The 14161-nt window shown below is 46.9% G+C and overlaps 1 protein-coding gene across 1 annotated transcript in view; it reads right to left on the bottom strand.

Annotated features, from left to right (window-relative positions):
• The window catches only part of cep120 (centrosomal protein 120), a 45789-nt gene that overhangs the window by 15196 nt on the left and 16432 nt on the right, over positions 1–14161 (bottom strand). The window contains exons 6-15 of the mRNA XM_056280182.1: positions 13431–13628; positions 10198–10410; positions 7715–7958; positions 7388–7577; positions 6964–7113; positions 6338–6520; positions 3876–3972; positions 3090–3254; positions 2493–2582; positions 2224–2316 (exon numbers count right to left, since the gene is read on the bottom strand). Coding sequence (XP_056136157.1) covers positions 2224–2316; positions 2493–2582; positions 3090–3254; positions 3876–3972; positions 6338–6520; positions 6964–7113; positions 7388–7577; positions 7715–7958; positions 10198–10410; positions 13431–13628 — 1623 coding nt within the window. The remainder of the gene's footprint in view (positions 1–2223; positions 2317–2492; positions 2583–3089; positions 3255–3875; positions 3973–6337; positions 6521–6963; positions 7114–7387; positions 7578–7714; positions 7959–10197; positions 10411–13430; positions 13629–14161) is intronic.

Genomic DNA, 14161 nt, shown 5'->3' with positions numbered 1-14161 from the left:
GTCCTCAGGTGGGTGTAGAGGCTGATCCTGGAGCCGCATAATGGGAGGACGCCTGCACAAGACAGCTTTTTAACGTGGAGAGGCTGATGGGCCTACAGCCCCCACACGGTCCTTGGCAGGGGGTGGCCAGAGTTCAATGGCATGGTGAACCAAGGCGATGGGGACCACCCTGTTGCAGCCTTCATCCGCCTTCACCATCGTTGTGACCTGGCAACATCTTCCACCAGTTCCACCGTTGAGGCCTTTGTTGGCTTGTGCTTCACCTGGAACCTCCCCCTTGGGTGACCCTACCAGGAGCCAAGCTCCGGATAGCATAGCTCTTGGGATCGATCATTGGTACACGCAAGCCTCTCCACCACGACAAAGTAGCGATCCAGGGAAAGGCAAGCTACAAGTAACATTATATCACTGAAATGTTTGTCTTGTATTGAGAACCTGAGCAAATGGCGGCATCGTGGCAAAAAGCGATCATCCACTAAAAACTGACCGCCCTCCGCAAGCTGTATTGGTTTATATATTTCAAGTTATTTTGAGGCAGAAGCAACCTTTCAGTCACAAGGTAGGAGCTGCAATCACTTTTTGGCAGATGGAAACCGTGGACAGCAATCAATTTGATCACTTTTTGGCGTGGCGAAAATTAGCATGTCTATCACTGCCGATCGGAATTGGAGCCAATAAATACCCATGTGACTACTGCAGAATCATTTGTCCTCGGACTGAATTCCAATTTTAACCTTTCCCACTAAAGACAAAGTCCCATTTTAACAGGTGTTAGTGGGGGTTTTTTGTCCAGTGGCAAAGAGGCATAAGTGTCACATGACTGAATACCGCTGCTGTACTCTAACCTGCCCATCAGACAGCTAAACCAAACTAAACTAACTTTACCATCAATGTACAACTATCGATGACAGCTGAGACAGTATAAGAAAAATCAGAAGAGAAATGTTGAATTCACTTATCAACCTGTAGAGGGGGATTTCAGGAGCCCAGGGGCCTTATTCATCAATCGTTCGTACATACACATTTATTCTTACACACCCACGGAATTTTTTAGCCTTCAAGACAGTCTGACAGGTAGCTGCAAAGCCTGATGGTTATCTGTAATTCCTTCCCCCTAACATCAATTGTCTACGTCTTGCAACGAGCAATCACTTGGGCTTGCAAAGACATCAGTCATAGCCAACTGGTGTCTAAATTCAGGGGTTAGCCAGGTTCTACACTGGTCTGTCAGACAAACCTCAGCACTAAAAAATCCATGGATGTGTAAGAGCAAATTTGTACATACGAACGACTGATGAATGAGGCCCCTGGTCATGTGCGCTGAACACCCAGTCAGTAAACATACTGACACACTGGGCGGTCTCAACACAAAGATTGATCCATGGCAAAAAAAAATTAAAACGAAATGTTGGGCGTCCCTACAGACACAATTGGCCGTGTCTGCGGGAGGGAAGCTGGATGTGGGTATGTGTCCTGGTCGCTGCAGTAGCGCCTCCTCTGGTTGGTCGGGGCGCCTGTTCAGGGGGAGGGGGAAATAGGGGGAATAGCATGATCCTCCCACGTGCTACGTCCCCCTGGTGAAACTCCTCACTGTCAGGTGAAAAGAAGCGGCTGGTGACTCCACATGTATTGGAGGAGGCATGTGGTCGTCTGCAGCCCTCCCCGGATTGGCAGAGGGGGTGGAGCAGAGACCGAGACGGCTCGGAAAAGTGGGGTAATTGGCCGGATACATTTGGGGAGTGAAAGGGGAAAAAAAAAAGTCTGTGAAGTTCATCCATCCATCCATTTTCCGAACCGTTTAGCCTGCTCTCAGGGTCGTGGGGATGCTGGAGCCTATTCCAGCAGTCACTGGACAGCAGGTGGGGAGACACCCTGGACAGGCCACCAGGCCATCACACAGGGCCGACATACACACACACACATACCTACCTAGGGACAATTTAGTACGGCTGATTCATCTAACCTACATGTCTTTGGACTGTGGGAGGAAACCGGAGCTCCCGGAGGAAACCCACGCAGACACGAGGAGAACATGCAAACTCCACACAGAGGACAACCCGGGATGACCCCCAAGGTTGGACTACCCCGGGGCTCGAACCCAGGACCTTCTTGCTGTGAGGCAACCACGCTAACCACTGTGCCGCTAGTTTGTGAAGTCGCACATAAAAAAAAAAAGGCACAGTGGGGACATTTCACAGTAATCGCACACACACCCGGTCTCACCTCTATCTCAGCCTGGGCAAGCTGTCTCTCTCTCTTTTCCAGGTCAGACAGGGTCTTCTGGAGCTGTTCCTCTAATAGATTATACTCTACCTCCTATATACACACATACACACGAGAGAGAGAGAAAATAAAGATAATAGATATAATAGATGTAGTAGATAAAATAGAGTTAACACTACAGAGAATTGATGAGAGGTATTACCAACACAGCTCTACCATCACGTTTTAAAGCTGTACTTGAGATTTATGTGTGACTGGGAATGTTTTACCTTCTTCTTTACCAACGCTTCTCTCTCTCTGTCTCTCTTCTTCCACTCCTCTGCCAGGGCCTGCATGTGGCTCTGCTCCTTTCTTCTCAGCTAAAACACACACACACACACACACACACACACACACACACACACACACACACACACACACACACACACACACACACACAAACACTGTTTCATGTAAAGCACTTTGTGTCCTCAGAGTATTAAAGCGCTACAGAAATGCAGTTATTTCGTTTCACTTCATCGGGCGGAGGACACAGGTGTATTTATAATTATATTTCTAGTCACTCAGGAGAGCCTCCTCTACTCACTCCGTCTTCACTTTTGGCTTCTGGAGTTGCCAATCAGCTGTAAATAAAACAGAATCTAACCAAGCACTTGCTAATCTGTCAGACATTCAGGTAGTAGCCCTGACCGAAACCTGGATACGTCCAGAAAACACCGCCACACCGGCCGCACGCTGTGTTGACTCTGCTTTCTCACACACAACCGGTGATTCCCGTGTTGGTAGGCAAGGGAATAGACCTCTACACCACCCGGACGCCCCTCCTTCCCATTTCTGACTGTGACCTCTGACCCCTGACCACCTACCTGGTCATCAAACAGGTCTTCCTGCTCCTCCTTCCATAGCTCCAGCTCCAAGGCCATGCGGTACTCCAGGGTGTCTCTGGCTGGGGGCAGGTTAGGCACGGGGGGTCCGGGGGGTCCGGGGGCAGGGGGGCGCGAGGCTTTCTGCTGAGGAACTGGATGACTGCTCTGTTGTGGTGTGAGAATCAAATCAGGTAATGATGACTCACATAAAACCTGTCCCCCTGACTTCTGTCCCTGTGTCAGTATGGGTTATAAGATCTTTAAGTGGGTGTTCATGGACTATGAAAAGTATGCGAAACTTTTTAAAAATGTGTCACGAGACATTATTAGTAGTGTCTTCCAGTAAGTTTTCATCTCATAAATTATTCAGTTCTGACATCTCAGCTTAACTGACAAAGAAAATTAAATTTGTCTCAAATTTGCAGCTATAATCATGGTCAATTATTACTCTTTGTATTGTATATTTTTAAGCCATGGGGTTTTCATCATTTTAAAATATTTCCAAGGCCAAGAAAAAGCCCAGAAAAATCTTTTTTTTCCTGCATGACGGCACGGCTGTGTACGAGCTGTTCTCATAGCCTAGAGGCATGATGGGAGTCACACTACTGCGCATATTCAGTGGGCCCCATGTACTCGGAAGTAACCCGGTAGCCAGAAACTTTTTCGCCGTATGCGCCAGGCGAGCAATTCTCACAGGAATGAACAGATGCCATTTTTAGATCCGGTATCCAGTTCTACTATAATACATGCATGGGGTGCCCCCAAATACAAACACACACGTCTCACCTGTGAAGAGTCGGAGACAATGACCTCTTTGGTTTTAACCAATCCCAGGTCCTCTAAGGTTGTGACGTAACACAACTCTGCTACCTTCTCACCGGAACTGGATAGACACACACAAACACACACACACACACACACACACACTTTTTAAGGTGTAGAGTATGGAGGAGGAGATTGTTGTGTGTGTTGTGTTGAATTAAAACTGGGTTTCGAAAGCAGAAAGATGACTTTCAGACTTTCACCTGTTGTGTCAGGTGTTCCAGCCATCTAATCATAACAGGTTACTGTAATGAACTACCTGGCAGAATAAAAAACAGTTGTACTGCTGGTACCCGAGGACCTGATTGAGTACCACTGAACTAGACGATCTTTATGTTCAAGTATAATTCATTCATTGCTCCCTCCAGGTTGGGGATGAGTTGTTGCCTCAAATGGAGGAGTTCCAAGTATCTCGGGGTCTTGTTCACAAGTGAGGGTAGGATGGAGCGGGAGATTGACAGGTGGATTGGTGCAGCATCAGCAGTAATGCGGACGTTGTACCAGACTGTTGTGGTGAAGAAGGAACTGAGCCGGAAGGCAAAACTCTCAATTTACCAGTCAGTCTTCGTTCCAATCCTCACCTATGGTCATGAGCTTTGGGTAGTGACCGAAAGGGTGAGATCGTGGATACAAGCGGCTGAAATGAGTTTCCTCCGTAGGGTGTCAGGGCTCAGCCTTAGAGATAGGGTGAGGAGCTCGGACATTCGGAGGGAGCTCGGAGTAGAGCCGTTGCTCCTTCCCGTCGAAAGGAGCCAGTTGAGGTGGTTCGGGCATCTGATTAGGATGCCTCCTGGGCGCCTTCCTTTGGAGGTTTACCGGGCACAGCCAACTAGGGGGAGACCCTAGGGTAGACCCAGAACTTGCTGGAGGGACTACATGTCCAATCTGGCCTGGGAACATCTTGGGATCCCCGAAGAGGAGCTGGAGGGTGTTGCTGGGGAGAGGGACGTCTGGAGTGCCCTACTCTTTTAAGTTTGTAAGTGTTTCATATTTGGGTAAAAATAATACCCAATAAAATAATTGGAGCACATTATAGGGGCATCACGTTACTCAGCCTCCCTGGGAAAGTCTACTCTAGGGTGCTGGAAAGGAGGCTCCGACCGATTGTCGAACACGGCTCCAGGAGGATCAATGCGGATTCCATCCTGGCTGTGGAACAACGGACCAACTCTTTAGCCTTGCGGAAGTGCTGAGGGGGACATGGGAGTTTGACCAGCCAGTCCTACATGTGTTTTGTGGACTTGGAGAAGGCTTATGACCATGTACCCCTCGGCACTCTGTGGGGGGTACTGCGGGAGTATGGGGTACCGGGGCAGTTGCTATAAGCCATCCATCCGGTCCTTGTATAACCAAAGTGAGAGCTGTGTCCACATTCTCGGCACAAAGTGAAACACGTTTTCGGTGGGTGTCAGACTTCGCCAAGGTTGCCCCTTGCCTCCAATTGTTTGTGATATTCATGGACAGGATAATAATAATAATAATAATAATAATACTACATTTTATTTGTGGGCGCGTTTCAGAGCACTCAAGGAGACCTTACAGAACACAGTTAAAAAACAAGCAGTACTGTAATCTGTAATGGGTAATCTGTTTATCAATTTCTTTACATGCTTTCTCATCCAAAAAGAACCCCAGTGCATTTTCACGCAAACCTTTGACTAAATCAAAGGTTTGCGTTAAAACGCACGTGTTCCAAAATCACAGACGATATGAGGTGCAGGATCTCAAACGGATCTGTCAGTATCTTTACCTATTATCACCATGCCTTAGTTGAGCCTGGTATGACTGTTCCAGGTTGAGATAGGGTAAGTGGATTATTCTCTCTCTCCATCCCTGCTCTCCGTTTTCAACCAGGTCACAAGGTAAACAGTACAAGTTGTAATCTAAGGCTAACTTGTATCTGCAAGCCATTCATTTATGGCTCCAGAACAGACCACTGGTTTTTCCACCAGCCCTGTACTGGTGTCCTGTAGCTGTAACGTCATCCTTTACTACAGCAGGTATTACTGCTTTATTATCACAGTAAGAATTTATTTTATTTGCAAAGTGAGCTTTTACATTACAAGGAATCTGTGCTCACTGTGATACGAACACAAACCTACAAAAAGTTTAATGTTCTGTTTCATTTATCAACATTATAGATTAATTCATTTAGATTCTGGTGTTTTCATTTCTCTTTGCGTTGACAAAGCAGATCTAGCTTTCATTTCCTCTCTGGTCCTGCCCCTGCTTCATCCTTACTGGTTGGTGGAACAGGAAGTGAAAATGATGAGCTGTGTACTTCAGTTAAAGTTGAAACTGTCTCATCTTTGGGATGAGGAGGAACAATCATGGTGCTATAAGCTCTAAAAAGAGGCCAGGTCCCTGTATTGGGTTGAGAGCGCTCAAAGAGTCACATTTCCATAGAAAACAAGAGAAATCCATACCTGTGTGGTTTGATGACAGGTATGGTCTCCTGGTAAGTCTGTCTCCAGCTCTGGTCCCCTGAAGCAGACAGGAACCTGGTCTTTTCAGCAGAAAGGAGGTGAGACAGCTGGACGGAGGCTGTTCCTATCAGCTGGTCTTTGCTGTTAGTGTCTCTATGCCACACCTCCACCACCAGAGGTACTCTAGAGCAAAGAAACAGAGGGTGAGTGTGAGAGAGAGAGAGAGAGAGAGAGAGAGAGAGAGAGAGAGAGAGAGAGAGAGAGATTTAATTTTCAACAGCTGATATTCAAACTTATTCGTCTTATTGTAATCCAGGTCATAAAATGAAAAACAGTTTAGAAAATGTCTCATTGAGAAGTTCAAACAACGTATTTATAACAACAAACAGGTTTTCAAATGGTCCACACTGTAAAACGATGAAAATTTGTTTCTATTGCCCCGCAGAAAGGACAAACATTGGGGAGGGAGAGAGAGGGAGAGGGAGACAGAGAGAGAGAGAGACAGCGAGAGAGAGAGAAGGGAGAGAGAGAGTGAGAGAGATAAGGAGAGAGAGAGAGAGAGAGAGAGAGAGAGAAAGAGAAAGAGAAAGAGAGAGAGAGGGGGGGGGGGGAGAGAGTAAACCAACCTCAGGAATGTGTCCTGTAGTTGTTGTGGCAGGGCAGCGAAGTCGAAGGCGCAGTAGGACTGTGGCATGAACACTTCCATGTTCCTCTGGAGCTCCACTGGAGGATTGGTCATGATGGGAGCGGCACTGCCAAAGAACTGATACGAGTACCTGAAACCCAGTAAGTACTGTTAACTGATGGTCTTTTTACAGTTTATTTACTGTCAGCAGACTGTTTCAGTCTTTGTATTGTCGGACTGTAGCAGTGGTTCTCAGCTCTGTCTGCAGCTTTTCTATTTTTGCCGGTAGTTCATGACCTTCAACAAAACGGCAGTAATGGAGACCTTAGACTGGATCTGAGAAAGCACTAACTAAAATTATACTGCATTGGTCATCAGGAGAGGAGGACGAGGAAAAGGAGGAGAGACCCTTTGTGATCTTCTACCTGAGTGTAACAGCTACAAGGTGGCTCAATGTGAGGCCGCCCAGGCTGCGGAGGTCCATGGAGAAGCAGAAGTGATGGGCCGAGGAGGGGATGACCACTTTAGGAGCAGACACGCTGACAGACGACAGACATCCCTCTGCCCCCGCATCCCCCTGAACCAAGCTCTCCACTGGAACATCCACCTCCGGACCTGAGGACAAAGAGAGGACACAGTCTAGTCAAACCGACAAGCCCAGTCCATTAGAAGATAAAGAGAAAAATGGAATCATAAATTGTGTTCACTCTTGGCAGGTTGAGAGGTTTCATGGTGTGTGTGTGATTGGTTACTTTCAAGGCCAGCCTGGTCTGGTCCGTGGTACTGCTCCTCATGAAGGCTCTCTGCCTTGCTCTCTGTAGAAGAGGCAGGACGGTGAAGAGGCACAAGAGGAGGCGGAGGAGGAGAGGAGGCAAGGGTCCGGGCGGGGGGCTGTATGACTGCAGAAGAGGTGTGGGGTCTCTCCTCTGCAGGGGGAGCGCAGGGAGACTGGGATGATGTCAGAGGACCATCTCCTCCTTCTGGCTTCCCTACCAACTAGAGAGAGATAGCGATGGAGAGAAAGAGACGATTTGAATTTTAAAATAAGTCTTTAACAAGAAACACACTCTAACATGACATCTTTTTAACAATATGAACAATGTCGCGCCTTCACATTAACCTGTCCAACTTCACTTTCCATCACAGAACTGATTCACATATCAACTGAGAGAGAGAGAGAGAGAGAGAGAGAGAGAGAGAGAGAGAGAGAGAGAGAGAGAGAGAGAGAGAGAGAGAGAGAGTGTTAAAAAACTATTTGAATGAATGATTTATTTCGAACATGTAAACAGGCAGGATATAACAAACAGATGAGCCACTGCCAGTAATCTGAAGTGACCAATAAATCCACACATCAAACTCAGCAAACAAATCTCCATATACATCAGATTATGTGTTACATGTTGGAAAAGGCGTAGGAGGAAATACACACTTATTTTTTCCTACCCCTTCTCACCTATTCTGAAGTTAATTCTGCTACTATACATTACAAAGTCTATTTAAATCAAACTGCCCACTTACAAACAAGTACTTTACATCTCTAACATACCCAAACATAATCACTCAACAACAGCTCAAAACGCAAAACAATAAACGGGAAACACATGAGACCCCTTTTGTCTGAACTCTGCAGCAAAAACCAGCTCAACCTCTAGATGAGTGATGAAACGTTTCTCCCAGTACACCCTGTGCCCAGATGAACTGATTCAACTTCTGTGATCCCCAACATTTAGTTCAAATGTCTGACAGAAATACAATTTTCCAGTCAACAGACTCCGTTCCATAGTTTTCGGTGCTCATGGAGCACCACGTATGCTGTTAGTCAACAGTCTGCAAGATTGAATTGCAGAGAGAATAAAGCACAACAGAAAATCCTGCAGACGATTCATCGACCGACACTTGATTTTAAGACACAGATCGCAGATTTTCTTCCTTTCACACAGGGCCGGATCATGACGTTAATGGGCCCTAGGCCTCGCCTCCGTTTTGTCCCCCCCCCCCACGCACACACACCCTACCAACATAAAAAGCAAATGCAATATAACAGACAGCTGGCGAATATGGATGGAGCACGCACAGAGTGCAATAACATAGGCTAGTTAAATAAGTATCATTCATTATAATTAAATAAGTAATAAATAACAAGCCACTCTCTAGCTAGCAGCTCACCATTTTGTGTCCTTCTGAAAAAGTGTTCATTTTTCAGTTGCCTTGTCACCATAAATACGCTCTGATGTGCTAAAATGTTCTCCAATGTTCTGCTCCGGCTTTTTCCGGCTGAAATATTCTTTTATTTCTTCGTTAATGTCTGTGCATTGAGCAGGGTCACTGCCGTAGCCCTTCAACTGCAAAGTCACATCTTTTTGGTCGCAGGCGATACAGTTTTCCTCATCCAGGGTAAGGGTTGACTCCGGCACTGTTATTGCTACCAGGGGCGGTCTTCTGTGGCGCTTGAGCCGGGCAACGGTGGAGGTGGACAGGCTTGCGTTGAGGCGGGAGCACTTTCGGGCCTTGGAGGTGTTGAGACCGGTGCTGGAGTCAAATATTTTTCAAATGCCCCTCTTTGGCGTTCAGTCTCTGCTTCTTCTTGTTCTCTTTTTTATACTTTGCTGCGCCTGACTGCATTCTGTAGCTCTTTTCCAAAATTAAGTGCAGATCTGCGTGGATGCTGTTTCTCTGCTGTAACTTCCATTAACAGTTCAAGTTAAATGCAAATCCAGTATGGCATTCTAGGAGATGGAGTTCTTAAGAGTTAGATTGAACAATACCATGGTTTCATTTGCGTTATTTCTTTTTATGGCATAATAATTACTCCTGATTGATAGACATATGTTTATTTGGCGTGTAAGTGTCATAGGAATTGTTTATATGTTAAAAAATGCTACTAATAAAATAATAATTTTATAATATATTTCCCCCTTTCCCCCACAATTTTGGGTCCCCTCAGAAATTTGGGCCCTAGGCCTGGGCCTTGCAGGCCTATGCGGAGATCCAGCCCTGCTTTCACATACAAACCGACTTGTCTCAACAACTGCGGGCTGTGACAGGTGCTCACCATCTGAACGTGATGCCATATTAAAGCTGCTGGATGGGTGTTGATGGACCGAAAAACCTGAACGAGTTACTTGTTGCCATGGTGATTTGTTGCGTTTGTGTGACTCTAGTTAAGTCAGAGTTGTCAAGTATGTTTATGTGTACATTACAGTTTGTGGAGGGCCGGGCATAAATGCATGCTCACCTCCTCCTTTCTCAGGGTAACAGCAACTCCCACGGTGGGCTGCAGCTCTCTGGGCAGGGCTGAGACGTTCTGCTGGTCTTCTTTAGGAGGTTTGAGAGCAAACACTCCTTCGACTGTGGCTGCATGCTTCTCCAGATCCACTGAACTCACAGACAGAGGAGAGAGAGGAACCTCAGCACCACCTAGAGAACGGTTCCCGCAACACAGGTGGACCTGACGAAGAGACAGACAGACATTAGACAGGTGGAACCTTCATACAGTACAGGACAAAGAACCCACAGCACTGAGTGGATCTGAATGACAAGTAGGTTGTTAGACAGACAGTAAGACAGACAGACAGATCACAGGCAGTCAAAAAGACAGAGGTGAGAAGAAGTTCTGTCCAGAAATGGTTCGCATACTTGAGAGACAGGTAGACGTGAGACAGTTTTGGACAGTGAAGGTAGACAGACCTTAGATAAAAGAAGACGAAAGCCACTTTATTTTGTCACTGTAGGTTACAATGAGGGTGGCACGGTGGCGCAGTGGTTAGCATGGTCGCCTCACAGCAAGAAGGTCCTGGGTTCGAGCCCTGCGGTAGTCCAACCTTGGGGGGTCATTCCGGGTCGTCTTCTGTGTGGAGTTTGCATGTTCTCCCCGTGTCTGCGTGGGTTTCCTTCAGGTGCTCCGGTTTCCTCCCACAGTCCAAAGCATGTAGGTCAGGTGAATCGGCCATACTAAATTGTCCCTAGGTATGAATGTGTGTGTGTGTGTGTGTGTTGTGTATGTCGGCTGTGTGTGATGGCCTAGCGGCTTATCCAGGGTGTCTCCCCACCTGCTGCCCAATGACTGCTGGGATAGGCTCCAGCATCCCCGCGACCCTGAGAGCAGGATAAGAGGTTCGGATAATGGATGGATGGATGGAAGTTACAATGTAATTTGTTCTCTGCATTCAACCCATCCTATTGTATAGGAGCAGTGGGCAGCTGCAGTGCCCGGGGACCAACTCAAGCTCTTCTTTCCATTGTCTTGCTCAGGGGCACAGACGGGAGTATTAACCCTAACAAGCATATCGTTTTGATGAAAAGACTGAGTGTGTGTTCTAGAAGTAATAATAGAGGAATAGACAGAAAGTGCCATCAGTTCATCTGGACACAACGTTTATTGGGAGAAACGTTTCATCACTCATCTAAGTGACCTCTTCAATCTGAACTGACTGCTGGTATCCCCACCCTTATAAACAACACAGTGGTGTAACCAGGGCTCGAAATTAACTTTTTTCCTCAGTGTCCCACAACTGTCCCGAATTTTACTTTGTATTGTCCCGGATATAACCAACAGTGTCCCAAATTTTAATTCTTGTCATTGCCCCCCATTATGCTGAATACATATAATTTGATCCTTTTTTCTTCACTTAATCATCACACCATGGACTCTGGTCCACCATATAAGTTTAAAATACTTATTCTTTTATTAAACATATGAATATTAGTTTCGGGAGTCGGCAGTATTGGGGCTTGTATCAGGGGGCTGTTTATTCAACCACCTCAGCATTTCTTTCTTCTTCTTCTTTTCTAAATTTATTTCTGATTTTTCCCTTTTTCTCCCAATTTAGTGGCCAATCGATCCCTATTTTAGTTCAAACACCCACCCTTGTACTGCATGCGTTCGCCAACTGCATCTCTCCGGCCGGCAGTCTCGAAGGAGTCGAGTCGCCACCTTCGTGATGAGGCGACTCCAGCCCGAACCACTGCTTTTTCTGACACACAGAGACGCAGTCATGTGGCGAACACAAGCCGACTCCGCCTCCCTCCCGAAGACAGCGCTGCAAATTATTGCTGCTTCATCAAGTCCGGCCATAGTCGGATCTGACGAGACCGAGGCGCGAACCCCGGTCCCCAGTGGGCAACTGCATCGACACAAAGCCGATGCTTAGACCGCTACACCACTGCGGACCCCTCTTCTTCTTCTTTTAACTGTCGTTGATGATGGTCTATCGCTCTGGCTCTATGAATGTTGCACTGGCGCGAGTCAAGCAGCAGCCACTGGCAGAGTGGATGACGTAGAATGCATTCTATGATTTGCACAAACAGGCGATTGACTGCCCTATCGTGAGGTGCCGCAAGAACGTAAGCCTTCTGTAGTTTCCCCGTTCACACGTTTTTATTAAATTATTCAAACGACAAAGTAACGTCTAGATACTCATAATTAATGACTTTGCAAATAACACCTATTTCGAAGTTTACTTTGACATTTTTTTCACTGTCCCGGAATTGTCACAGACAACATATATTTGTGTCCCAGCAGGATTTTTTATGGTCCCCGGGACATCGTTAATTTCGAGCCCTGGGTGTAACGACCGAACCAACAATCGGTTTCATATGCAAATTAGTATGACCATTCACTAGAGTTACAATGGCCATGTGTACTATTCACAAAGGATTGGGGAATAGTTGCAATCACAGCATTGGAAGATGGTGACAGATGTACTCTTAGCCCCCCCCCCCCCCGGTTCAGGGATGGTCGTTCCCTCTTCACACAGATGGCCTCTTTGACTCCCTGTTCAAACCAGCGTTGCTCCCTATCAAGGATGTGCACATCGGCAGCACGATGGCGCAGTGGTTAGTGCGGTCGCCTCACAGCAAGAAGGTCCTGGATTCGAATCCGGGGGTTGTCCAACCTTGGGGGTCATCTCAAGTTTGTGTGGAGTTTGCATGTTCTCCCCGTGTCTGCAGTGGGTTTTGTCCGGGTGCTCCGGTTTCCCCCAACATCAAGAAAAAGCCATGCATGTTAGGGTTAATACTCCTGTCTGTGCCCTTGACTGAGGCATGGCAAGACAAACTGGAGTCGGTCCCTGGATGCTGTGTGGCGGCTGCCCACTGCTCCTAGCCACACAGCTGGGTTAAATGCAGAGCATAATTTCCCCATAGGGATCAATAAATTATCTCTCTGTCTCTCATCCTTGAAAGAGTGGCCACGGGCCTGTAGATGGGTGTGGACTGTGGAGTCCTGGCCTGACATGTTAGCTCTCCTGTGCTGTGTCATCCTCTTGGCCAGCGTCTGTTTAGTTTCCCTGATGTACAAGTCTTGGGCATGCATCAAGACGAACAGAGGAATAGAAACAACAGAGTTTACAGAGATAAAGACAGAGATAGCTGACAACAAGGAAGTCAAAGACACAGACAGACAGATAGTTGACAGACAGATAGTCAGATACATAAATAGAAGACGGACAGAGAGACCCCTCCCCTCACTTGTAAGCTGGGCTGCTGGGCCAGGAAGGTGCAGAGGACCTGCTTGCTGCTGCGGATGCGTACAGAGGCGCGCTCCGGCTCAAAGGAGGGGCTCAGCAGGCTGTGGAAGGGCTCACTGGTGATGTCATTCCCCAGCAGGGAGTAGTAGAAGAAGAACTCTGACCCCTCTGCAGACAGCTTTATAGTGCTGGGGATGAGCTGAGGTTCAAAACAAACACACCATTAACAGCAAACGTACGGCATACTTACACACACACACACACACACACACTTGCACGCACGCACACACACACACATGCACGTAAGCACACTAACCAGCTTCCTGAAGAAAATATGGATTTTGACATGGAGGCATTTTCCCGGAGGGCAACAGCAGCAGTGGTGGTGTATTTTAGACCAACAGTTTTCTCTGTAGATGTGTCCCTTTGTATGAACCAGCTGTGTTTCATTACTTCCATTACACTGCCAGCATTAGTCTGCTCTAGTCTGTCAGGATAGAAAGTATTCAGACCAGTGGCGGCTGGCCAGTACAGGGTGCCGTGGCACCGCCCTCTTTAAATATTAAGAGATGAAAATCTACTTAAACATGTTAAATATAATTTAGTTGTATAATATACATTGTATAATGTGATTGGACAATTCTCGTGGCCGTTAATCATGTTCACACCCACCATGACGCCTCGTCTCGGCTGTCAATCATCCACCGTCTACGAACCCTGATAAAATCTATA

The sequence above is a fragment of the Lampris incognitus genome, chromosome 1, assembly GCF_029633865.1.
Source record: "Lampris incognitus isolate fLamInc1 chromosome 1, fLamInc1.hap2, whole genome shotgun sequence".
Lineage (NCBI taxonomy): Eukaryota > Metazoa > Chordata > Actinopteri > Lampriformes > Lampridae > Lampris > Lampris incognitus.
This window is presented reverse-complemented; position numbering and strand designations above follow the sequence as displayed.